Genomic DNA, 25,742 nt, shown 5'->3' with positions numbered 1-25,742 from the left:
TCGGTAGGTAAAATACACTTTCTGGGTTGAGTATTACTTTAACAAAAACTGTACTTACCTTGCAGGTGTATATCAAATTCGGGATGAATGTAGTATTTTGCTAAATCACAAATTAATTGCAAAATGGTTTAAAATCCCTTTCCCACAGATTTTAAGCTTTGAACCCTGAGTCTGTTCAGTGATTGTTCCTGATGCTTTCAGTGTTTTTGGTTCTCCTGATTTTCTTCCTCGCTCTGACACGAGTCAGTTCTCTCGTGCAAAGGAACAGAACCCAACAGGGAACACTGGACGTCAATGGTTTTTTTTTTTAAGATAAGTGAGGGACATTGCCACCCTGGTGGAGTTTACCATCAACAAACTGAAATTGAATTGATAACAAAGGAAACTTGCTAAATCTCATCCATGACAGCGTTTCCATCTTCATCGCTTTTTCTACCAACCATCCCCTTCAGGGCTCTACAGAAAGAAGATTCCAGAAAAATTCCACAGATAAAAACACGAGTCAGCTGTCATTCTTGGCAAAGTGATTTGTCCTTTATTAAACGGTTATCGATGCTTGTGAAAATGAAAATAGATGTAAGAATGTAAAATAATGGATAAAACCAAATACTTTGAATAGTCGGTGTCCAGTAGTGCATGTATTTCGACATACAAGTAGTCTATAAACAGGAGAAGCCCACCTGCATGTGATTTGTACCAGTTTTCACAATTCTGGTTTCATTTAGCCAAGACTGGAGTTGTCTCATACGCCAAGATAGCTGCTATCTAAGTGTTGTTGAGGGTGCGTTGAATGTTTTCACTGCGGATGGTGTTGGTTCTTTTTTCTTAAAAGAAGAAAATCCTTTTAAGCTCAGGAAATTGATGTCTTCACTGTACAGAGTTGCAGCAGACATAAGATGACATCAGCACAGGTACGTGAGGAAATATGAAACATTTTCAGCTGGCACAGGTCACCGCACAAATAAGAGACATCACATCGTGCGTTTGTGTTTGAGTTTTTGAATCCAGTATCATCCGTATTGCCTCTTACCAGGCACATGACAGCGAAGATGTACCTCATAAATTAATTCCACCTGATACTGATGCATGAAGTAACCCCCCCCCAAAAAAAACATCAAATATATTGTCCATGCTTCTCCTTCAAAAATAGATACCTTGACATTAAAGCTCCACACGACCTTTAATCAGAGTATTACACAGACACTTTCTCCACAAATGCAAATGTCACATGAAGTGAAAACAATTCAATCCGCCAAATTCTAATAAACACAACTTCTAAAAGCAGCTCGTTATCTGTGGAAAAAAACTGTTCGTAGACCCCCGAGAGTCCGACTGACCGGTTTGATCATCCTCTTAGTGGATGATCAGAACGAGATTTCCAAGAGCAGAGCTCTGCTTCGTTATCTGTGGAACAGCTTAAGACCCCAAAGCAGCATCAACTTAGGAAATGTTCTGATAATGAAATAAAATACATCACTCAGAATGTGTAGATGGAAGATTTGACATAAAAAAAGGATATCTAGGATGTAACTTACCAAAAAAAGGCTTGTGTGAAAGAGACTTCTGAAGTCTGAGCTGCTTCCTCCTTCTCAAATGACAGATGAGGACACTGAAATCACTCCTAGGAAGGAACTGTCCTAAAAACTAGATCATAAATCTCAAAGGACATTCAAATAGTTCTTGACGTCTTCCTTTTTCTCTTTGGGTCCATTTAAACTCTAGAAGTCGTGCGTTGAGTGTATAACAGGGGATATGAGGAGACCTTTTTTTATGTTAGTCAACTTCTTCAGACTGTTAAGGTTCTAATTCTGTCACCGTTGTGTTCCAGACCAGAGCTGCTGTGCTAGTACAACTTCTCCACCAGTAAGGCCAGCAAGGCTGCTGCCAGTGTGAAGCCCACCAGCACCTTCTTCATTAGCTCCCCGTCCAGACTGTGAGATCCCATCAACAAGACAGAGGAAGACACAGAGGAGGGACCGGGGACGCCGTTAGCCATCTGCTCCTGTGGGGAAACAAAGACAAGTAGAGCGTCTTCTATTATCGTTCCACTGCTGCAATAATACGACACTGGTAATTCCTGGAATCCTGGATCAGATATGAGAGGGGGTTTGCACGATCACACTGCACACGAGATCCTCACAAACACGAAGGACTGCTGCATTCAAATGCTGAGGCACCAGCTTTTTTTTTTTAGAAAAACTCTTGATTGTCCGGTTTGTGTTCATGATAAAATCATTTAAAACTGAGAGATTTTTTTTTTTTTTTTAACAATCAGACAGGTAGCTGGTAACCTCAAACAACAAAGTGTTTTTGATGAGTGAAACAATGCGACTACTTCTTTGCCAACCTGCAGACAAAAATCCTGCACCTTCTCTATACGAAGCAGAAAACACAGATCGACCTCTGTAGGAACTGAGCAGCCAAAACATGGTATGCTAAGACTTCCCACCCACTGCCGTTCATTATGCTAAGATAACTACAGTAGCAGTCAAGTGGCCTCTGCGTGTCTCTAGTTCCCAACTATAGATCCTCCTGTAATAAACATATGATGATCAACAGGCGGCCTAATTCTGCGCGCTCTGGATCTTCAAAAATACATTCATCCTTAAGATTATGGGTCTGATCACTCAAACACACACGCACAAACACCCTGCCGTGAGATCTGAGAGCCATGTGACACATCAACATCTGAAATCAGGGAGTTCTGATTGGTCTCAATGAGTTGAAATATCAAAAACACCTCCAGCGCCGAGGGGAAGGGACAGCGACCGAAGGGAAGGAGGAAAAAGAAGGAGCGGATGACAAAAGTTCACGTGTCAGGACCGAACTCTGATCTCTGACACCTAAAGAAACTTTCATCACAGTGATCAGCCAAATAATGACTCCTTCCTTCGGTACTTTATAAGTCAGCCATTTGATGTTGGTGGCTGTATTATTAGCCTTCGTGGATCATCCCGTACATTTAGAAACACATCTGTTGATGCTAATCTTGGAGCAGAGCTTTCCCATGCTTTCCATCCCCCTCTCTTCAACTCCACTAACACAATAATGAAGTCAGTTCTGCGTTTGATGCTTATGTCGACACTTTACAGATGAAAGCATTCATAAAAACAGATGTTATCCTTTGAATAAATAAAAGTGTGCATCTCTGTGTAAAGCAGGTAATACAATTTGGTAGTAATCCAATTATTACTGAGTGCTGTCTCCTGAATGGAGCTGATGTTGGGTCGGCGATGGAGTTACGAAAGCTCAGAAAGTCATGAGGAAAGAATTAGCTAACAATGTTAGAGCAGCCAAATAAAAACTGCCAGAAAAGGAAGCGACTGTGTTTGCCTTTCAGAAGCACATCTAAGTTAGCTTAAAAATGTTGAACCTAAAGTAAATATTGCTGTGATCAGAGACTGAGAATAAAATGTGGCTCGGGGAAACAAAAAGCAGCTGCTGGGAAAGCAACGTCACAATTACGCGTTAATATGTAAATGTATTTCAGTTCGCAATCAGCTTCTATTCCTCTCTGGCCTTCACCTCCTATCATTGATCTCCAAGCTGCTTGATTACGCATTTATTTAGCTTTATTTCAATTTCTGAGACCTAAGATAAGGCCATTGATTGCTGGATAAATAAATAAATACTCCCACACAAGATGTGGCCCTCTTAATTTACACATTAAACACAGTGGATGAGAGAGAGCCGACGTCTGTGGTAGGAGTGGAAATTGATCTGGACGACCTTGCAATAGTTCCAGAACGTCTCCTTCCGCGTGACAGTTGGTAAAATGTCTTATCACCGTGATGCAAGATTAAGCAGCGCAATATTGAGCGATTGATATGTGGCTTTCTAGAATAACCTTTAAGCAAGTTCACTAGGGATGGGAACAGGAAAAGGTTCATATTTGAACTGACATTCCTGCCTTCTCTTCCTGTCCCTCATTCTCAAGCATCTTCCACAGACATTTATTTCTTCCCTCTTTCACTTTTCTTCCGCACAATTTGTCCTTGTAGGGTGCTTTGGCAACTTAAAGACATGATTCTTGTATTTTAATGTAGTTTACTCTCTTACACTTAAAAGTTTCCACATGGAGGATTCAGAAAAAACTAATCGCACCTCCTGCAATTTTGACCTTTGAACTAAGAGTAAGAGAGTTCATTGAGAACCAGCAATTACCCATATGTACAGTATTCCTATGTTACTGTGGACGCCTACACGTGTTGCATGCACATGGCGGTGTGTGTGTGTGTGTGTGTGTGTGTGTGTGAGCAGCTGCACCGCGTCTGTCCTCTCTTCTTCAACTACCCTCCACATTATTCTGGCTCCCCTCATCTTTCCGATGGTTGTGAATGCCGCTTCGTCACCTACTCTTCACCTTACCGTTGTCATTGAATTGTTCCTTCTGTTAGCACTCACAATGGAAGATGGATACTATAACCGTCAACGCCTACATGACACATCCAGAAGTCACTTCGAGAAACTGAAGACAATAGGTGGAGGTGGACTCAGTATCAGAGGCCTGGCTGACACATCCAACATTAGCCTCATGTTAGGATCATCACACACACTGTCGGACGCCCTAATGGGGAAACTAATACACTTCTTTGTTGGGACAGATGCTTGAAAACAATAAGATGCCTTCTGTTTGGGTACATGGTGTCACGTCCGATTATAGCGCATGTGTGACTGTAACTGTCACTGAGGTTTTTCCCAAAGGTTTACAACAACAATCCAATCAACCAGTGGCAGCAACAGGCGTTTGACAGGCGTTCTCTAGGAACTTTAAACTGTTAATTTTTTTATATTCAAAGGAAATAATCTTGTATAAACGGAAAACCTCAAAAACATTAAGAGTTAAGTGCATTTTCTATTTTTTTCCCCCCACGGTAACAAAAAACACATTCACACAAGCGGGAAGCTGAGACCATGAGACTGCACAAAGAAGTGGAAGTAGCCAGAGTCACATCATCTCTGGTTTATGGTCTCACATTCTGAAGTCTGAACTTCTGCATTTTGGTACTTTGCAACCAGATGTGACCATATCAGGGTGACACGTTTCAGCTCAACACGAGTGAAGGGTGGATCTGAGACACGTCCCCGAGGTGGGGGCTAGTCAACCATGAGGAAGCACTTCTCCAAAGCATATTTTGGTTTATTGTCTGTTTCACTGTAGCTCATTTGATCTGATCTGTATCAAATGATCAGTTTTAAAAACCTTTGAGAGTTTTCCGTTGAGTTTGTTCTCACGCAAAGAAAAATCCAAGCGAATCCAAGCGCATCCCTACAAACACTGTTTATTGGTCAGATGTGTCTGCAGTGGGGGACGGACAAGTGTTTTGGCCTCCTACCTTTCTGCCGTACTTCTTTCTACTTCATTCCGAAACACATATTGCTACAGTTGGAGTTCTAGGCTGCATCCAAAAATGCAAAGCACACATGGTTAGTACAATCATCCATCCATCCATTTTCTACTGCTCATCCTGTAAAGTGTTGCGGGGGGGCTCGAGCCTTTGGGCGAGAGGCGGGGTTCACCCTGGACAGGTCACCAGTCCATCACAGGACCAACACATAGAGACAGACAACCATTCACACTCACAGTCACACCTACGGTCAATTTAGAGTATCAATCAGCCTCGTCCCCTCTTGATGTCTTTGGACTGTGGGAGGAAGCTGGAGTACCAGAGAGAACCCACACAGGAACAGGAGAACATGCAGACTCACACAGAAAGATGCTGTGCCGGAGCCGGGACTCGAACCCGGAACCTTCTTGCTGTGAGGCAACAGTGCTGACCACTGCACCACCGTGCCGCTGTGATCACAATCATTTAGTTCAAACTTGCATGTTTATCTGGTGGGTGTGTTGGATCAAATTCTTCCCCTGAGTTCGTTTACACAGCAGGAACTGGACTGAGACCACAAGCTCAACAGGTCTTACTTCAACTAATTTGATGCCCAAGAGCTTAATCTTGAAAGTTTTATGTACTGAAGACATCAAGCCAGAGGTAAAGGTTTTTTTCACTCCAAAAATTCTGCACGTCTTGTTTTTGCAACCACTAAAGTTGCCTCCTGCTGGTCATTGGTAAGAACGCACCTGATGGATTGGCTTCACTTTTCAGACAGGAATCTCACTCAGTTTAAGGCTGACACAAAAGAAAAACTGAGCAAAGGGCCGATGAAAACGTTGGGAACCAAAAGTACCCTCATTATCTATGCTGACAGGCTGAGTGTACTACCCTCTCCACCGTCCGTGTATTTAGTGGCTTCTCTGCAGGGGTCTTAAGACGATGGGGTGCCAGGAAAGAGATTGAATAGCATGGTGTAAAATCTGTTACTGCAAATGTAGAGAGAAGACGTGAGAATCTAAGTGCCAGTAGGTTTGCGTCATCACAGTGGGGGACAGGAGAGGAAATGAGGGATGGACGGTGAGGAAGAAAGAGGGCAGGTAAAGATGTGGCTTTGAATGATAGTTCACCACCTGCTAGTCAGCATGCTGACTTTGTGCATATGACTGTGAGAAAGAAAGATGGCATGTGTGTGTACATGTGCAGGCCTGTGGTGGATGATGTCACTAGCTCGGCTCACAGCGGTAGAACGAGGCAAAAATAATCCTCCTGAAAACCATCAACACTTCACCAGGGGCTAAGAGTGGCACAGCTAGATTCTTTCCCATCCAGGTCTGAGACTCAAATGCCCCTCTGTCTCTGTCCTGCGCCGATTCCTCACGTGCATTGTTTAAAAAAAAAAAGGAAGAAAACTAAAAATCAGCCCGGGCGTCTGGCGCCGGCTCTGCCAGCGCACTGATAGATTCACACAAAGATACACACTGTGACATGCACAACACATCACGAGAGCCAGGAAGCACAATACGCAGTGGTCACATTTCTCACATGATCCTCACCAGCTGTCAGTGTCACTCTAGACACACACAGACCATCGACACGCGCGCACGCGCACGTGTGTGTGTGTGTGTGAGTGCTTGCGTGCGTGTGTGTGTGCCAACAGATATTGTAACAGGCTTCTTAGTCACGGGTGATTTGACAAAGCCACAGTGACAATCACAATGAGCTGCCGTATTTAATACAGGACCCAGAGAGGAATCTAAACACTGATCACATGCAGTATTTCTAACAGCACAACTGTTTCAGTTAGAATTCATTTCAGTGGTTGCTTCTTAATCACAGTTGTGTATTCGGTGGAGGTTCCAGCTAAAAAAAGACAGAGAGAGGAGGGCAAGAGACCCAGTAGGGAACTTGAGTCATGCTCTTGTTGTCGTTCTCGTCTGTCAGCTGAAATTCACCTCAACTACAATACCACAACCACACACACAGAGCTACACAATGACCTACTGTCAAGTTACACTAGTGTCTTCATGCCACGTGTACGGACATACCATGACTTTATTTGCATGTGTATGCGGCCACACAGACAAGCTGGCATACCTTGTTATATAATCAAAGCAAATAAACTTTTTTTTTTGTTAAATGAAAATGAAAATGTTAAAGAGTAAATTTACATGCACCCATCTGGCTAATTCGTCCTCTAAGCCATTAAATACAACAATACACTTGTGTGGTCAGAATGCAAATGAACTGTGTTTAACTTCCTGCGTGTTGAAAGCACCCAGAGGTCCCTGCTCATCTGCTGCTCTATCATGCGGCAGATGATCGGCGTCTTGTTCAAACTACAAATTTTACTTCCATATTTGTTGTATGCCCACCATAGGGAGAGCGAGAATGTCTCCTCTTTGCTCCGAAAAAAACAAAACAAAAAAGCTTCTGCCACATTGGCAACCACAGCCAGCAGGAAGAGACGTTTGTCTACACATGACGGAAGGGTAATTGTGAGTGTTTTGTTCCTACAGTGGCCTTGTTACAATGTCCTGGGAGGAGCCCAGGAAAGAAAGTGGATTATTATCACTGTAGATTTTCTATGTGTTGAAGAAAAAGGGAACACTTTGGCCCTGTTTTGGTCTTATATCTGCTGTAGAGACACACCGGTTTCATTAAAAAAAAACAAAACTTTGGGAATGATTCTTTGAGATAAAGAGTCGGTCCAATATTTGCTGTTAGTGCAGTGTACTTTTGTTTTCAACTGAGTTCTGGTTTTGACAATCAGGTGCCTGTTGTTAAATTATATATTTTTTTCAAATCTAAAGAACATAAATACATGAATATCTGTCATATTATGTTTTGCTTTCTAGAGCTAATGCATTTAGGTTCAATAACGCAAACGTGATTGGGTGCTACACACAAATATTGCAGAGCCTGGATTCTAAAGCATTGTCACTTTTTTAACGAAGCTCATCAAAGAACATACCTGGTTTAAAGACACGAAAGCCTTAAGTATCCTGCCAGAGCTACCTGGTGTGTGAAAGTGTTAACAAGTTCGCACCTTCCATAGCACCCTGTGTGTATGAATGTGTGTGTGAATGGCTGAATGTGTTGTTAAGTGCTTAAAGTGTTTGGTGGACTAGAAAAGTGCTACATAAATGTCATCCATGTATCATTTTATTGAGTGTTACCTGCTAACAATCAGCCTCTTGTACATATTCCTCTTTCGCCACTTGGGAAAAGCATCAGACGTCAACACACAACACTAAACTTCTCTCTCTCTCTCTGTGCGCGCACACACACACACGTGCAAACGCGCGCGCGTATAAGCTTTTCTTGTGTCATTTAATGCATTTCCTGTTCTTACCAGTGTACCACATGCCACACAGAGTGGTGTGAACTTGCGACCTTCAAACACAATAAATATATTGATATGAAAAATTTGTGTACGTGAAGTGGAAGGTAGATTTTTGAGTCAATCACACAGTAGATGCTGCATCCACAGGGAATACAGCAAATGCTTTCAGTCAGCGGGGAGATGGACAAAGTTCTGTGTCAGAATTACTTTCAAGACCTACAGATAACCACACATGCATGCCCACTTTGGGAGTGGACAGGAAATGAGAGGTATTGTCATACTGAAGAGAGCTGCCCAGAAAAGTGTGACAGAAAGGGACCAATTTTCAACGTGTTTCCATGTTGACAGTAGAAATAAATCTTTTCCTTTTATTTGCCTTGCCAATCAAAATCCTGGATCAGCTGCTCCCAAAAATCACTTCAAATGCAGTGATTATGCCTTCACAATAATGTGGCAGGAGAGGGACTCACATGGGCCATCGATGAGGTGTTGCAATTTCAATTTCGAATCTGAAATTGGTAGTAATCAGTTTTCAATTCTGACCATCAAAACAACTCGCAGGATTATTTCCCTCCATCTCTGCTCATGTGTTCACTAGACATCATGGCCACTGAAACTGAATGACCATTGACAGTAGGAGGGCTGCTGGTGTTCTGGTCAGGATGAGCTTCTTCTGAACAGATATTCTGCTGGCTTTGTGATCGGGTCTGTGTCTGTCACGACCCGCTGCTTGGCTGCCCCATCTATGTTGAGGTAAACTATGTTGTAAATGACAGGTGCGATGATGTCTCCAGAGGCGAGCTAGAATGGTCCCGTCATGCTTTCTTTCATCCAGGCTCAACCCGTCAAACAGGTTTCGTGAAAACTGAGCAGATTTTGTGTAGAATTTATAGTCAGACAAACAAACGGTACTCCTAATTGGTGGAGATGAATATTTATTGACATTATTTAACCTTGTGCTGAAAATGCAAACATAAGGAGTCAGGGAATAAAACATGACTTTTACAATTCAGCAGTTACTGATAACAATGGCACACACGCGAAAAGTTTAACAACACAAAAAAAAAAAAGTCAAACTGAATGGTGGGTTTGATGAATGACACTCCTGGATGAAAATACGAATATCTCAGTCAAAAACTACAACTCTATTTCAACTCGAGGGCACTAAGAGAGCAGAAACCTCCACCAAGGTGACATGACATCATCAGATGCAGATCAAGGTTCTCCATCTCAGTTCTATCATCTATCAATGTCCCTAGATTACCTCACCAACTGTTGATCCAACCCACGTGAAACTTGCCACTCATGTTATTCAAGGATGATGGCTAAAGGGTCATTGGGGACTCTTCAGCAGAGGAACTTTGCACTGTGTGTAATGCATATGGTCTATTTTTACAGTAGCAGTTACAACCCCCCCCCCCCCCCCAAAACAACAGATTATTTACTGACTAAACAATTTCGCCGTGCTCTCTGCTATTTACATCTGTATTTCAAAAGCACACTCAGACTAAGGGGCATGTAAAACCTTCTGACATTTGAAACAAACAAAACAGAACGTGGCTGTGTAATGCCATGTGACATTTTAGGTTTGAATACTAAAAACAGACGTGACTGATATTTTGAACATTTATTCCTCTGTTATTGTGACTTTGGCTCTTCAACTACACTCAAAGCACAGGCCATGTAATACAATTTGACATGCTAAATGAAATGCTGAAAATAGCAGCGCCTCCTGTTTTTTGAAGGCAAAATATTTGCTACTAAAGTAAACAAAGTCAGGCAAAGGCCAAGCAAAACCTTTTGACATTTCATTAAAAAAAAAACCTTTAAAAATAGAATCCAGTGGAGTCGCATATCACGGCCACATAGGCTAATCTTTGATTTTTGTTCTCTTGTTGACAATACAGATGACAGCATTTGTGCAACCTCAAAGCAACAATCTGTAAGAGCTGCATGTCAATGTGAGTGCATCCATTGTTATATTCAGACTTTTCTTCAAGCATTATGTGTGTCGATGCTTGTGTTGGGTGTATGTGTGTGTTGTCGTGATTGTGTGTGTGCCGCCAGTGTCTCATATAGCCCGAGGCTAGTATGCGTCTGCCAGGCACACCGGGGGATGGGGGTGAAGGAAACACTATGCGTCGGTGTATGTGTCTGTATATATGTGTGTGTGTGTGTGTGTGTGTGCAAAAGGATATGCAAAAGCATTGCCAGTGAGCCCAGACCATATGTTAGAGTGTGTTTATGAATTCTAAGTATCATGATGCAAAGTGCCAGCAATGCCACCCACTCAGCCTGGACTAGACCATGTCAAGAAACAATCAGTCATTTCCTTCAACCACATAAACACGCCTGTACATTTCATCAGATCATATTCACATGGCTGAATACACAAATGGCTAGACTGAACGATGGCTCAAGACATACAAGAAGAAAGATGTCAAGAGAAATTGATAAATCCAAGCCTATTCTTAAAAGTAAAGCTCAAAGAGTTGAGGAGAAGCTAGGAGAAACTATATTCTGCTCTTGATATAAACCAGCCTTTAGGAGTTAGGATTCATTACTTGGTCCAAAAGTTAGTCCCTTATTCCTTGTAATATTACTACATGTACAAGTCTCTTTCAAAAATAATTCCATCCAATTGTTTCAGAGCTATCCTACTAACAAGCAAAAAAGCCGCACAAACAAATCCCGGATCTACTCTCCAGTCCTAACTGGTTCTTCTTGGCCCGTACCCTGCCCTCCTACCAAGTTCCATGAAAGTCAGTTCAATAGTTTTGTGCCTGATCCTGCAAATAGTCAGACGGACAAACTGCAGCAAACACAACCTCTGGTTTTTATTACCTTGGATGAGGAAAAAAAGTCAGTATTAATGAAAGACACAAGGAGTGTGTGTGTGTGTGTGTGTGTGGGGGGGGGGGGGGGGCAATATATGCAACCTTATGAAAAGCAAAATGTAAGGCCAGCAAATGTAATACACTGAAATATTCAACCATTCACCTGCTTTTTCTCATCCTGTTAATTTGTGGTCATGGAGAGACGCTGTTCACTATCCTATTCCTCTACCTCGCTCCTTGTTATTCTGTCTTTCAAGTGAACTGTCAATTTGCTGTCTTGTGGAAGGAGCGGAGATATTTTCCTCCCTGCCTCCCATTCTCTTGGTCTCCTTGAGAAAGTGTGCCATGAAAAGAGCTGATTATTGGATGGCACTCAAGCTGCTTTTCTGTCTCCTGATCTCTCCGTCTACCTTGCTCACTCTTTCATTCTTGCTTCATTTTTTGGCTTCTCTGTCCCCCTTTCTATCATTTAATTTCATCTGAGGATGAGGACTGGTGAAGATACTTTCTCATTTTCTTTCCTTTACTGGGCTGTTGAGTGCTTTCTTTGCTATTGTGTCCCAGTAAAAGACTCATTACTGTCCTTCCCCTTCTACGGAAAAGTGCTGTTTCTGTGAATGAAAGGTTGACAGACGAGGACAAGAGGGAGAGTGAGAGAGAGAGACAGAACAAAGGTAAGGCAAATTTTTCAGGTACTCGCCTCTCTCTCAAACCTTGGTCTTCTTTCATGGAATGAAATAGGAGATACATCAAGGCTGTTTAAAGAACATGGCACACTTGAAAAATAAGAATGAGGCAGAAGGAAGGAGGAAAAGAAAAGAGAATGGATGGTGCTGAAAAACAGGATGAAAAGCAAGCAGCAGGAAAATGGAACAGAAACGGAGAAAGAAAGTTGAAGATGCAAATGTAAATGTAACGGTGCGTTCCCTATTATTCTTGATTGCCAGCACATTAGTGTTTGCATCCCATAAAAAGATTTTTTAAAAAAACAACAGAAATTGATACCAGTGAGTATGCAAGTCTATGCCCCAATCTGATACCACCTGATTAATTAGCCCTGAAATTGGACCCTGCTATCTCCCAGTTACCTGAAGCTACTTTCAGCTATTTGTAAGAGTGGAGATTCCACTCTTCAGTTTTCTTTTTTCTTTTTACGCAAGCTGCGTCAAGAGGCACAGCAGTTCAAGTCATGCAGGATGTCAAGACAGAAGAGCAGCAGAGAATCTACTGAAATTTTCAAAATAAAACACGCTGAGCAGCTCACGTCTCACTGCATCAACAAGTGGAGAGACTGAGTTGGTAGTTACAAACTTACGTTTGAATATGACAAGAAAGCCACAACACTCTGCTTGTGAAACGCTTCAAATGAGGTACAAGCTATGTTTAACAAAAATTGAGACAGTCATAGATGTGCCCTCTAGAACCATGAAATAACACATCATAGGATTCTTCTTTGCAGTTCGAAAAATGGTAGCCTCCGCAGGAAGTTCGGCTGTGCTTCCACTAGCACCTACCGTTTGAGAGTGGCCAAAGAAACATTGATTCCCAGTATGAAATATTAGTCAATCGGAGCTAGCAAAATGTCAGCGATGGTAAAATGGACTCAATTTTGAAAAGCGCTTTTCTACCTTAGCGGCACTCAAAGCGCTTTACAGTGTCATCTCATTCACCAATTCACACACACACTCACACACTGATGGTGGAGGGGCTACCATGCAAGGCACCAACCTACTCATCAGGAGCAATTATGGATCCAGGATCTTGCTCAGGGACACTTTGACATGGTCACCGGGGGTTGAGAATCGAACCAGCAACCCTTCGGTTGCTAGACGGCCACTCTACCCCTGAGCTATGCCGCGATGTGGCAATTTCAAATTCCCCACCAATGAAACAGAGACAATCATAAGACATCCACATGCATAAGTAGTATATAGATATGTGTGTGTGTGTGTGTGTGTGTGTGTGTGTGTGTGTGTGTGTGTGTGTGTGTGTGTTAAAAAACAGTGTTTTATTGCGCTGAGCTGCATATTTTTAGGGCTCTGTGATTACCTGGGATACCTAAGACCTCAGTTGAATACTTGGGAAAAACATTTGCACACCTCCCCTCCTTACCCCCACCAATGAATTTAAATAGTAATGCAATATCTTGAAATTTCTTTTAACATCTAATTAAATATCTAATTAAACAGGTCATGAGTTGCATATTGGGGTTTTGCTCATCTGTGTTAGACGTTTAACCTTTCCTATTCAATTTGCAGCACTCATTTGGTGTCAGACTGCACGCTGACAAAGAGCAGAGACCCTTTAGAACACTACTCATCCAACCATCCACTATTCCCACACCTTGCCACACATTCACCGTGAGCTTCAAAGCCATCATGTCTCACATCTTTAAATCCCCAGCTACGTGTCCACTTTCAGGTCCACAAATCCATGACCAAGTCTTCAAATGCCACTCCATAAATAAATCCATCCATCCGGTCATATTGTGTCCATACATGATGTTGGCTGGTCTGCAGCCATCCCTCTTTCCATCTCATTCTTCCTCTTTCAGTAAAATAGATATTACAGACCTTTGTGGGCTCATCTGCCTATCCAGTCACCCACTTATTGTCTACTGCTTCATTTTCTCTCGACGTTTCTCAACATTTTAGATGAAACAACAAAGCTCAGAGTCTGCTACCCAACTATCATGCACCTCATCACACAATCTCTCTCCTCCTGGATCCTTTTTCTTCTGTTTTCTCTCGCTCGCTGCCAAAAGCCTGTAATTTTAGATGAAACTGCAAGACACGGGGGCGAGAGTCTATCTGGCTTTCCCTAATCACTCTTTCAGCTCAGTGTGTGGTGGACTCACGCAGAGACTGATTGATAATAGATGGTCTTCAAATATGTATAGGCCAGCCAGTGAAACCCGTGCAGGGGTGCGTATATGTGTGAATACGTGAGAGCGATACAATAACAGTGAATCTACTTTCATACACGGCTGTTAAGGACATCACAAGTTGCAGAGGGCTGGCATGTGAGTCACTTCCAGATACCACTGAGTTTCCAAGCCATTAGGTCACTCATCTATTCGTGATGTATTCTATTGCTACTCTGATGTCATTAGGCGCCAACAACGTAGTCACTTGATATAACAATTTATTAATTTGCTAGAACAGCCATTTGAACTGTAGAAACAAGAATGCAGATGCAGCAGCTTGATATGGAAGAAGGGGTTCTCCAGTTTGGGCGGCATGATTTGGAGGCAGAGTGGCCGTCTACCAACCGAAGGGTCGCTGGTTCGATCCTCACTTCCCCCGGTGACCATTTCCAAGTATCCTTGAGCAAGATACTGAACCCCTAATTGCTCCTGGTGGCCCTCCGACGGATTGGTGACCCATCCAGGGTGAACCCCCCCTCTCACCTGATGTCAGCTGGGATAGACTCCAGACCCCCCCCCCCCCCCGCGACCCATAACGGATAAGCAGTATAGAAAACGGATGGATGAATGGATGGATTGGTTCTCCAGATGTGTTTGCAATTATTTTGCCAACTGAATTTTGGAAATATCACAAAAAACTGGCTGGAGTGAATAAAAGAGGCTACACAATCGCTTTTTTTGTCATAAGATGGGAGCACCATCTTACATATCCAATGGCTACAACAGAGAACAAGAAGAAGAGTTTGTCTTGGCACCTACCAGCAAAAATACATTTTGAACATTGTTACCTTTAAAGTGCTTAAAAAAGGGACAATGAGGACAGAACAATTTTGTGATCCTCCAGTTTTCTGGTTGTAAATGCATTTTCCTCTTCGACATGTATGATTCACATTTAGACTTTAGGACTGTTGAAATTGGTATATTACAAGTTTGGCGAGTATTTACAAGTATTTACAAATCTAGAACCAAAACAAAGAGAGAGAGAGAGAGAGAGTCAGTGTGTAAGGAAAAAAACGCAGAAGAGAGGTGTATGGAAGGAGTGTGGGGTAAAATGGGAAGGGGGTAAAAGCATGCGAGTGTGTCTATAAGATGGACTGTCGACTGATATGAGGCACCTTGCAAGCTCTATTCTGACGTGAAGCTTGGTTCACTGCAAATTCTTTCTCATCTTTCTCTCTGTTCCATACATTTCCTTCTGTCTGTATCCCCGATGTCTCTGTTCTTTGCCTCCCTTCTCTTTCCTCTCTCTCTCTCATGTCTGTTCCCCTTTTCTCTCTCTGTCTTTCATGTCTCTGTTCTTCCCTTCTCTCTCCGTCTCTCATGCCTCTGTTCCTCCCTTCTCTCCCCGTCTGGCAGTAAAAGTTGATGGAGTGTGAAATTAGAAAGTGTATCATATTCTGCTCTGTAGCTCAATGTCCGGAGCTATAAGCTACAGCTAGTCAGAGTGAAAAATAACATGCAGTGAAACAGATACATTAACATGGTGTGTGTGTGTGTGTGTGTGTGTGTGTGTTTGTGTCTGTGTGTGTCTGTGTGTGTGGCAAGGAAGGCAGAGGACAGTTTAGCCAGTTACAGCTTATCTTAAATGACTTATCTTGACACACTGGTGCTTTTTCACACAACTGCAGAGGCGAGTGTGGATTAAAATTTTGGACACATTCTCTCTCTCACACACACACACACACACATTCACATAAGCTTTTGCAGTATATACACACCATTTCCAGAGTGAATACTATTTTCAATAGCCTGTTTTTTTGTTTAGAGGTACTGATTTTAAAGGTAATAACAACAAAAGAGCCTTACACACCACACACTGAAGGCATCTCTCTCAAAGTTGTTGACTGTGTTAAAATAATCAATATTAGGGGTGTGAATTTGACACACGTAGGGTCACATGGACACAGCCTAATATTCAATTAGGAATTCTTACAACCTCTGTCTCAATCTTTAAAGGACTAATCTTCAAGAGTTTCATTGAAATAAATGCCTGCTAAATCACTTTATCACAGAAGGAGGTTGAATGGGACTGAGGCAGCATTAAACCGTGTTCACGATGAGCTTTGACGCGAGAACCTGTGTGTTTCTTCACCCCTCACAGGTAGGCGTGAGTATTCTCTTTTGGAAAGAGGAGAGAAATACTGCCGCTGTAGTTGTACAGTGTTCCTATTGTTTATGTTGTCTACTTTAACATAACTTCTGTTCACATGGAACCATCTGTTTGACTCTGGTTGAGAATTTGACTTCATGTTACTTTGATTTTCAGCATGAAAACAAGCAAATATGCTGCTATTCAAATGCAAATGTAAAAGTTGCATCTCATCCTCAGACAGGTGAAAAATTGAGGGGGGGGGGGGGGTGTCTTTGTCACATTTTGGGCCACTACAGGCCTTTTATACACGTCAAACCATTCGCTGACCCCTCATGCACAGTCCAATCAGACTTCTCCTTTAACCTGTCACTTGTCTGTCTATTTGTGTGTGTGTGTGTGTGTGTGTGTGTGTGTGTGTGTGTGTGTGTGTGTGTGTGTGTGTGTGTGTGTTTTTTTACCTGAATCAAGCCAGACACCTCTCCTTTCTGGAGCGGTGCAGCGATGGAGGGAGTGAAAGGTCTACTCTCCTCCACTGGCTGGCCTTTCAGAAAGTGTTTTCCTGCCTCGTAAATATCCACTTCAATCATTTTCCCTTTGAACTCTGACCTCTTGGGTACCAGAACCTGCAAACAAGGAATGAAACAGCGTGAGGTCACTGTCCGTTCTAAAATACATGATAAAGAAACAAAATGGTTAAATAATCAGTTGTTACACGTTAAATGTCTCTGACCCAAATCAATCAAAAAACTGAGTAGGATTTCATTTCCACACTGAACCATAAAGGGACCAGGCAGGGTGAAGGAAAGGTCGGATTTTTTTCCCTCTGGAGTTGGCACCAACCTCTAAGACTGCACTGAGAAAGAGGGAGACCTTTATGAGTTCCTCCATATCTGTCAAATACATTTGCATTAAACTGCAACTGAAAACTTTTTCACAATTCTCTCCCACAATTTCTTTAGCTACTTACTAAAAAAGATATTGTTTCATTCTATTTTTAGAAGGCCTCAGGGTCAAAACACGATGGCAACCGCTTTGAGATAAACCAGTGAGATTTACTGGTTTGGCTTATTAATTCACCATGGCAACTAGCGGGAAGGAAGAGAAAACAAAACAGTTACAATTACAGCTCTGTGTGAAATGGAATTTCGTCTTAATGACTTTCTGCCATAAAAGCTTCTCCTTTCAAAACACAATCCAGACTAAACACACAGATGACAGATTGACAGCGATAAGAATACACTGCTCTAAAAATGATGGATTTACACTGCATAATTGGAATTAAAAAGCAGGGGTAATTAACAGGATTTAAAACGGTGGGATCCATGTATTTTGCAAGTCAAAGACACAAAGAAATCACCTTTTTCATTTGTTATCCTAGCTGGGTCTTTGTGGCGAACAAGAGACTACACTGATTGTTATCCAAAATTTAAGAGGAGGCATAAACATCAATAATAATCATATTAATGTCATTTATATTATGATTGCTTCTCTGCAAAAGAGAAGCCCTGGCCTTTCTGAGGACACAATGTCTTGCTCAAGTACACTTCAGCCTGCGCGCTGACTCAGGTGGTCTGATGGCGTGTCCAAGCGTTACACAGCTCTGCAGGGCGATGCTTGTGACTGGCCAGAAAAGAAGAACTGGCCTGACTGGTGAAGAGCATTACCACTGTGGGAGCAGCAGTGAGCCTGGCTCAAGGATAATCTGTCAGGCTTTATCCAACTGGGTAGAACATAATAGGAGAGGGAGAACCGGCCAGAATGACACACACACACACACACACACACACACACACACACACACACACACACAGAGTTAGCGCCGCACCTGCCCCATCAACACACCTGCTGCTTGACCACTGTGTGTGTGTGTGTATGCATGCGTGTGTGCATGCGTGCCTGTGTGTGTGTGGTAGTACTACAATGAGGAGATAGGTAAGGGTCATTTGAGACTCATTAAAGGGTGATTAAATGATGAAAGACCTTGTCCATTCTACCTTCCTCACTTACACACAGGTGTGCTGGGTGCCCATTACAGCCGTCACCATAGATATCCATCTGATGGTGTCAAAGTGAAACTCGGCCATTTGTTCTCACTCTCACCTCTATATACCTTTCCCCACTTCCCTTCACCCACCCGCCACATCACTGATCCTGAAATCCTTTTGTCAGTTCCTTGCTTCCACCACTCATCTTACCTGACCCTTGAGTTTCCCATCTTTTCACACCTCCCAGAGGAACCCACTCCCCTGAACTGTGTCTTTTCCCCTCCCTCATACTTTCACACCTCTCATCCTTTGTTCATTACTGTATATTATTCAATAAGTTTAGCATAACATTATTGATATTATACTGAAAATTCCTTTTTTTTTTTAAGATGACAAACACACACGTTTTTGTTAAAAAAGTAAATAAATAAATATATATGTATATATATATATATATATATATATATATATACACAGACACTTTTTTTGGAGAGTTTCAGATACAATTAAGGCTCATTGGTACATATCTTTTTAGTTGCTGTTATGCTTAAATTCAAGAGTGCAATTCACGAGGTCACCAAATATCGAATTTTCTTCAACCACCTCACAAAAGGCAGCCTCCATGGAAACTGTCTTTTGGAGATATCTTAATAAGTCGTAAAAGACCAGCATTCTGACTAATCAATACGACTCCAAAGCAGAATCATAACCTACCACAACCTTGGTGTCTGTTATGACATGGCCCATTTAAATGTGTTTGGAGTTCTATTCTGGGTGCACTGACATCACCAGCCAAGGGGTTGAGTCTGAAGAGACTCCTACTTTTTTTAACCAGTTTTCTTCCCCAATTGGACATCGTCAAGTCTACGCTATATCCAAACAGTCCCGGCGGCATCATTTTACATGACAGGGAAGGAGGATCACGGGGACCCGAACCAGCAGCTCCCATGTCGGTAGGCAACACAACAGACCACTACTCTTCCTGGGTCCCCAGGAACCAAATACATAATATCAAAGAAGAAAAATGGGGCAGGAAAGACAACATGTCAACATGCTCACCCCTTGAAAACACACCTGCGAGGGCACGAATACACCTGTGTGAAGAAGTGTGCACAACACACACATGAAACCAAGTAACACATGTAACTTGAGTTTATAGCCTGCAGAGTAGGTGCGAAGGGGGAGGACAGGAGGGGAGCAGGGGGAAAGTGGAAAGGAGGAAAATTATTACCATCCTCTGCCCTCCCCACTAATAAAAACCATAACTTCAAACATGTTTCTGATGATGGTTAAAGCAGGAGGAAATTGATTTATTTGAAGATGTTTTAAAGTGAATTTCTCAGAGGTTGAGAGAGGTTCTTTGAAGCCATGCAATGTGAACAGCTGTGTGCATGTTAGATGGAATGCTCATGTCTTTAGGGCTGACCTTAATGTTAGTAAACTGGAAAAAAAAGAGCAAAAAGTACTGCTGTTATCAGCCGCCAAATGCTCTCATGACCAACGCGAGTTGAGTGTGTGTGATATTACAGCTAACCTACTTTACTTGACACAAACATAAGCTTCTGACACCTGCTGTGAGTGCTTCAGCAGAGCCAAGTTTGATTTACTAAGTGCGAAAATGGGGAGTTAATTTTGCTTCAAATATGACAACAACATTCAATAAATAAAAATTAACACACACGTTTAATTCGCAAATCTCACCTGTTCATAGAACTTGTTGTGTGCCACATAGTACTGGGCATCGAACGACTCCTCAGTCACCAACACGTGTTGCCTCTCCCCAACCTTTAAAGAGTGAAGGGAAAAAGAAAAAAACAAAACAAAACACAATTTAGTTGTGTTTCCAGGAGTATATGTTGCCATCAGTATTGTGTGTTTAACTTAAACCACACGTTTGCCATAAGGACTCATATCCCTGGCAAACACTAAAACAACTTTGTCCCCTCTATATTTCCGTTTTCGTCTCGAATCTTCTTCTGATTGTTTATTTTTGTCGTCCAAAAAAAAAAAAAAAAAAAAAGAGAGATTTTCTTGCCATTCAGTAAAACAAAACAGAACAAAAAAACTGCACATAAACTCAAAGCAGGTTTTCAAAATACATGCAATTATACATGTCAATCCACTACCTGGTACACAAACGTGACAGCTGAATGCATTCAGTTTGCAAATACCGATTACAAAGTGCATTTACTTTTCAAATGAGAGGAAGATGAAGAGATGGGAAGGTAAAAGCCTGGAAAGTTGATTTGTGTCTTCCATGGTATTTTCGCTGATGAAAAAAAAATTGTATTTCTTGTACGGTAGCAAACCAATTCAAAATATTCAACAATACTGCAAGATATACATTAAGCAAGTACAGTACATGTCAGTACAATCTACACAGCACATACTGCAGGTGAAACTCAGTCAACTCTTCTTCTGCTCTTCTCCCTTTGTCCTTTTTGTCTCAGTCTGTAGGCAGCTACACCTCGCACAGACAGCACCTGCACAGGCTGCTGACAGACTTGGAAAACCAGCCAATAACTCACTGATTCCTGCAAACGGGGCAATTTTGGGGTGGAGAAGGTGAGAAAATATCCTTTGAACATTATTACTGGATTGCAAACATTTCAGTTCTGGGCTTGTATTTGTTTCGATTGAAAAGGAACGTCTTTGCTGTGCACTTTAAATTTCGAACACATAAAAAGAAAGAGTAAAAAAACCCTATGTACTCTTCACTCAACAGCAAAAATTACTGAATGGCTTTGTTTTATTAGCCAGTGGATTACTGTTTAAATTGGTTCCTTTAAAATGTATTATAATCCATTTCCTCAAAACAACTGAATCGCAGAGAAAAGACCATTTTCAGAGCTTTTAGTTGCAAAGCATAGAAAGAGAGAGGTTCCGTTGAAGAGAGCGTACGGAGGACTTTTTTGAAAACTTCATTTCACCTGGTCAGTCTCATTCAAATCCAAATCTCATTTACTGAGGAGAACTGGCTCAAACAACCAACCATCCTGCTGAGACCTCCAGAGGTCCTCCTGTAGTTGTCAGTCCTATATTGTACAGTAGTAGAGTTGAGGTGGATGACATGACTGTGTGCATCTGCCTGCCCCGAGAATATTTAATCCCACCTCAACCACCAGCGAGGACCGTTGATCTTGGATTAAGGTGTATCCTAAAATGTTGATTGAAATGTGAATAAAGGGATGATCATGCATGGACACACACACTCCTGTATAGACAATGACACAGGCAATCAAAAGTTAATGAGCTTTACACGTCTGTCAACCACTCAGCCAGTTGTGTGTATTTGTGTGCAATATACAGTAATGAGCTGGTTTGTGCAGAGGCACTTTCTTGCCTTTGCTTGCATATCTGTGTATTTGAGTGTCTGCATTTAGATTTGTGTTTACTCCATCTGCTGAATGGCAGAATACCAAATAGCAGGTCTTTGCACAGTGAGTTTCAATTTACATGAGCATCCAGAGAATAACAACCCACGGTGCACAGCAGAGCCACAACAGATTTGTGGGATCATGAGTTTAATTGATAATTAATCCACATCATAACATGGATAATGAGAGTATCGTGGCTTTGAATTTGTAATCTATGTTTTATCTGCATCATAAATAAAGGAACAATCCGCTCACACATCATCTAAAGTCTCCAGCAGCATCTGTGACTTTTGCAACCCAGCAACAACCTGTATGAAAAGCAGCGGGACGCAAAAGCACAACTGACAACTGAAGCTAAGACGACTCCCCAATGTGACAGTACTGAACAGGCAAGGCAGGAAAAAGTAGGATTTAACTTATTAAAAGTGGGCATTACTGTTGTTTTTATATCTTTTGGCACAACTGAGGTCTGGAGCCAGCTTTAGTCAAACCCCCCAGAAAGCCAAACAAACAGCACCACAGGCATCGCACGCTGACATCCAGAGTTATAGATGTACAGCGCACACTTGTCAATGCAGTAATGACGTCCAGTGCTTGGGTATAAAGGCCTGGTGAAACAGAGGTAGGACCTCTATTTGTTTCTGCATATTTACATTTTTTCTGGTAAAATTGTGATATTAGGAAAGAAGGATTTGGACTGACCTATAGATTTGCCATGAGCTGTGAATGAGCATAACCCCTCAAGCACGAAGACGCATGGCCATGGGAGACTTACGGTGGCCCAGCTCGCTACTTTTGGTTAGCTCTCTGGCGATGAATGAATGGACCCAAAATTAGTTCAAGGCACTGAGTGCAGGATGAGCCATTAAAATGTTTTAAAGGAATAACAAATTATGGTATGAGTAAAAAGAAAAATCAATTATTTGATTTTTGACTAATTTTCTTATATTTATGACACATTTCAAGAAATAAATGAAAAATGCACATGGCGATGCACATTTAAAACTAGTAAAATGTATTTTTCATTTTATGGGACCTTTAAAATTCTCTTAAATTGCACAAAGAGTAGATGGCTGCCATTGGTATTCTCAGATCTTGAGACGTAATTAACACTAATAACTCTTGGATCTAGTTCAAGATTTAAAAAAATCAATCCAACACAACAAGAGGAACTGCACAGATCATCGATTCAGAGGAATCATCATCGTTCTGGATGATGTAACGAGGGTCTTCTTCTGTGTGGGACTATTTTTGCAACAATGTTTTTGTTTTTCTTCAGACAGTATTCGACTGTTGTTCCAGTGTGTTTCAGAAAAACATGTTTGCCCCCAACCAGTCTTTTTCATCATTAGTACAATTTACCACAGTGTTTGAGTGTGAAATGCGTGCAACCAGTCCTGCACAGTTAAACACTGTTTCACAGGCGAGTGCAGCCCGACTCCATTCTTCCAGCCATCGTACATTTATGCAGAACTCTCTCACTCTTTTTTATTACTACCACTAATCTCTTGATCTAATTATCTGCCCTTATCTTGCCTGTACACACACTCTCATACTTATGTATTACACAGACGTGCACAACACATACACGAACACACAGAAGGATGGAATTTGATATGCTGTCTTCCTCCGAAACTTTGCTACATTAGCAAATACACACACACACACACACACACAAACACACACACACACACACACACACACACACAGAGCTCCCGCAGCTCATTGCAAAGAGATTTTGTTGTGCTTGCCTGCTAAACAATCATTGCGGCGAGTGATTTAACAGAGCTAAAGAGAGATCCTCTGATCTTGGGGAGGTTCTTCTTGAATAAGCTGCTTGAAAGGAAAAGGAGAAAAAAAAAAACTCTGCTTGATTTGGATTTTACTCTCAAAGTCAAAACCAAAGTAAGAGAGTCAGAAACTTTTCAGTGTTTGTTACAAAGACTGGAGGGATTAAGGGCGGCTGGTTAAATGTTTGTGAAGAAATGTAAAATCAACACAGATCAAAGTTATAAAAATGAAACGCTTGGAAGACCGAAGCATAAAAACTTTCCGCACCGATACAAGTATTAGCACTTTTCCCAGTTTAGGTAATCACACAGATTACTTGAGGGAGAATCGATTCCTTGTAAATCTGCTTCTAAAATGCAGGGAAAAGCAAGGTATCTAATACATACACGCAATTAAAACACTCACAGCTACCATTTAATGTTAATAATTTATCAACAGAAAAGAAAACAAAAATGGGATTATGACATTGGATTATTTATGAACCCTATGCAGCATCCACCATCAGACAACAATAAACACAGAGGTGGTATTCTCTTCTTGGGCGAGGGAGAAAAACCTGTTCACGAGTTTTTGTAAGTCATTGTTCTGATCTGTAAGCTTAGAAAAGAACACCTGTATATCTACATAACCAGCTAGAACACGGGTATATAACTAGAGTTTGACCACAGCTGATAATGTTTCAAGTCTTGAACATTAAATATGACAGCCAGTAGGGAAGGGTATAATGTTTACGATATGGTCACAATGGTCCCTTTATATGTCAATCCCATCATCCTAATCTTTGTCCTTTACAAGGTGGCATGTTCCAGTCATTTGGTGTTCACATACACATGGAGGGACCAGCTGGAAGTACTTTTCTCAGTTGATAACTCCTTATCTGTTTGTTCATGCACTGCACTCACCTGTATATAATAAAGTGTTCAAATACCTGCCTGCTCAATGCTTTCACCCTATCACAAGTGTCCTGATATCAGGTTAATATTCAAATGTGTAAGAGGAAAAGAGCTACTTCAACAGCAAGTTGACGGACAATATCGCTAGAGAAAGGAGAGCCTTGTCCCCCACAGACCTGCTGAGTTTACACTTGGATATGACTGGCTCCTACAATCTATGAGGTGGAATTGGTGATGTTTGTATTACTGGTGACAACTTAAAATGTTTGATAAAATTTTAAAAAGTAATGATTAGGAGCGACTCATGAGGTGAAGTTGAACGCTGATAACAGTCCTGATTCATTTAAGTGTACAAACAGAGGAAATACTGGACTTATATGACTTTACACAAAGAAACTGTGAAAAAGGGGATGAGTTCAGGTGTTTTTTTTTTTTTTATTCTACAACTTAAACATCAGAACAGAGAGAAACACTCATAGGTTAATCAGTCATGAAGTACTGTTTGAAAGACACAGTATCTTTTCCAAATACCTGAGATTTCGTAGTGTCTTCATTTGTAAAGTATTAAAATGTGTAATCACATGTAGGGTCAACACACTTATCAAAACTCTCCGGCCACTTTCACTAAGTCAGTCAATAGACATTGATTGACCTTTTTGTAGTTCCTTAATTACAAATAAAAGCAGCATAATAGGCTTTTTTATGTTTCATAAATGTGAAAACAAATACACACAAAAGATTAAGCTGAGAAAACAAAAGGAACAAAGAGAATGAATGATTCCTGTTTAATTTATTATTTATTTTCTGATTTTGTAACATATGCCATAAGATCATAATTCTATCTCACTTCACGGTTCGGATCTCCCTGAGAATACACTAAAAAACACGTAAATACACAAATTCACACTTGGTTGCCTCATCATTTTCAGGGAACCAACACAAAAGACAATCTAGTCTGCTGCCAGTGTGACAGATCTAATTTGTCAGAGGAGACAGATAGATGTCTCTCTCAGAAAGAAGCACGCGTACACACACACACACACACACACACTGTCAAAGTAGCCTGTAGGCTGTTTAGTGTCGCAAATGCTGGAATGAATCACATCAAAAAAGAGACATGGCGAAAAACACAGAATGAATGCCTTAGAAACATCAGTTACTACTG

The 25,742-nt window shown here is 41.5% G+C and overlaps 1 protein-coding gene across 4 annotated transcripts in view; it reads right to left on the bottom strand.

The window, feature by feature from the left end:
* Positions 1-520: 520 nt before the first annotated feature.
* Positions 521-25,742, bottom strand: part of cdkal1 (CDK5 regulatory subunit associated protein 1-like 1) — a 228,870-nt gene continuing 203,648 nt past the window's right edge. For 2 of the 4 annotated variants that reach the window (XM_086217319.1, XM_086217320.1), the window contains exons 13-15: positions 20,218-20,301; positions 16,990-17,154; positions 521-2,002 (exon numbers count right to left, since the gene is read on the bottom strand). In XM_086217319.1, the coding sequence (XP_086073445.1) occupies positions 1,844-2,002; positions 16,990-17,154; positions 20,218-20,301 (408 nt within the window). In that variant the 3' untranslated portion in view covers positions 521-1,843. Of the gene's footprint in view, positions 2,003-11,800; positions 12,125-16,989; positions 17,155-20,217; positions 20,302-25,742 lie in introns of those variants that run through there. The other 2 variants (XR_015118417.1, XM_086217321.1) reach the window with 2 other exon arrangements.

This window comes from Aulostomus chinensis, chromosome 11 (assembly GCF_037954235.1).
Source record: "Aulostomus chinensis isolate RoL2024-O1b breed Wild chromosome 11, RoL_Achi_v1.0, whole genome shotgun sequence".
Lineage (NCBI taxonomy): Eukaryota > Metazoa > Chordata > Actinopteri > Syngnathiformes > Aulostomidae > Aulostomus > Aulostomus chinensis.
This window is presented reverse-complemented; position numbering and strand designations above follow the sequence as displayed.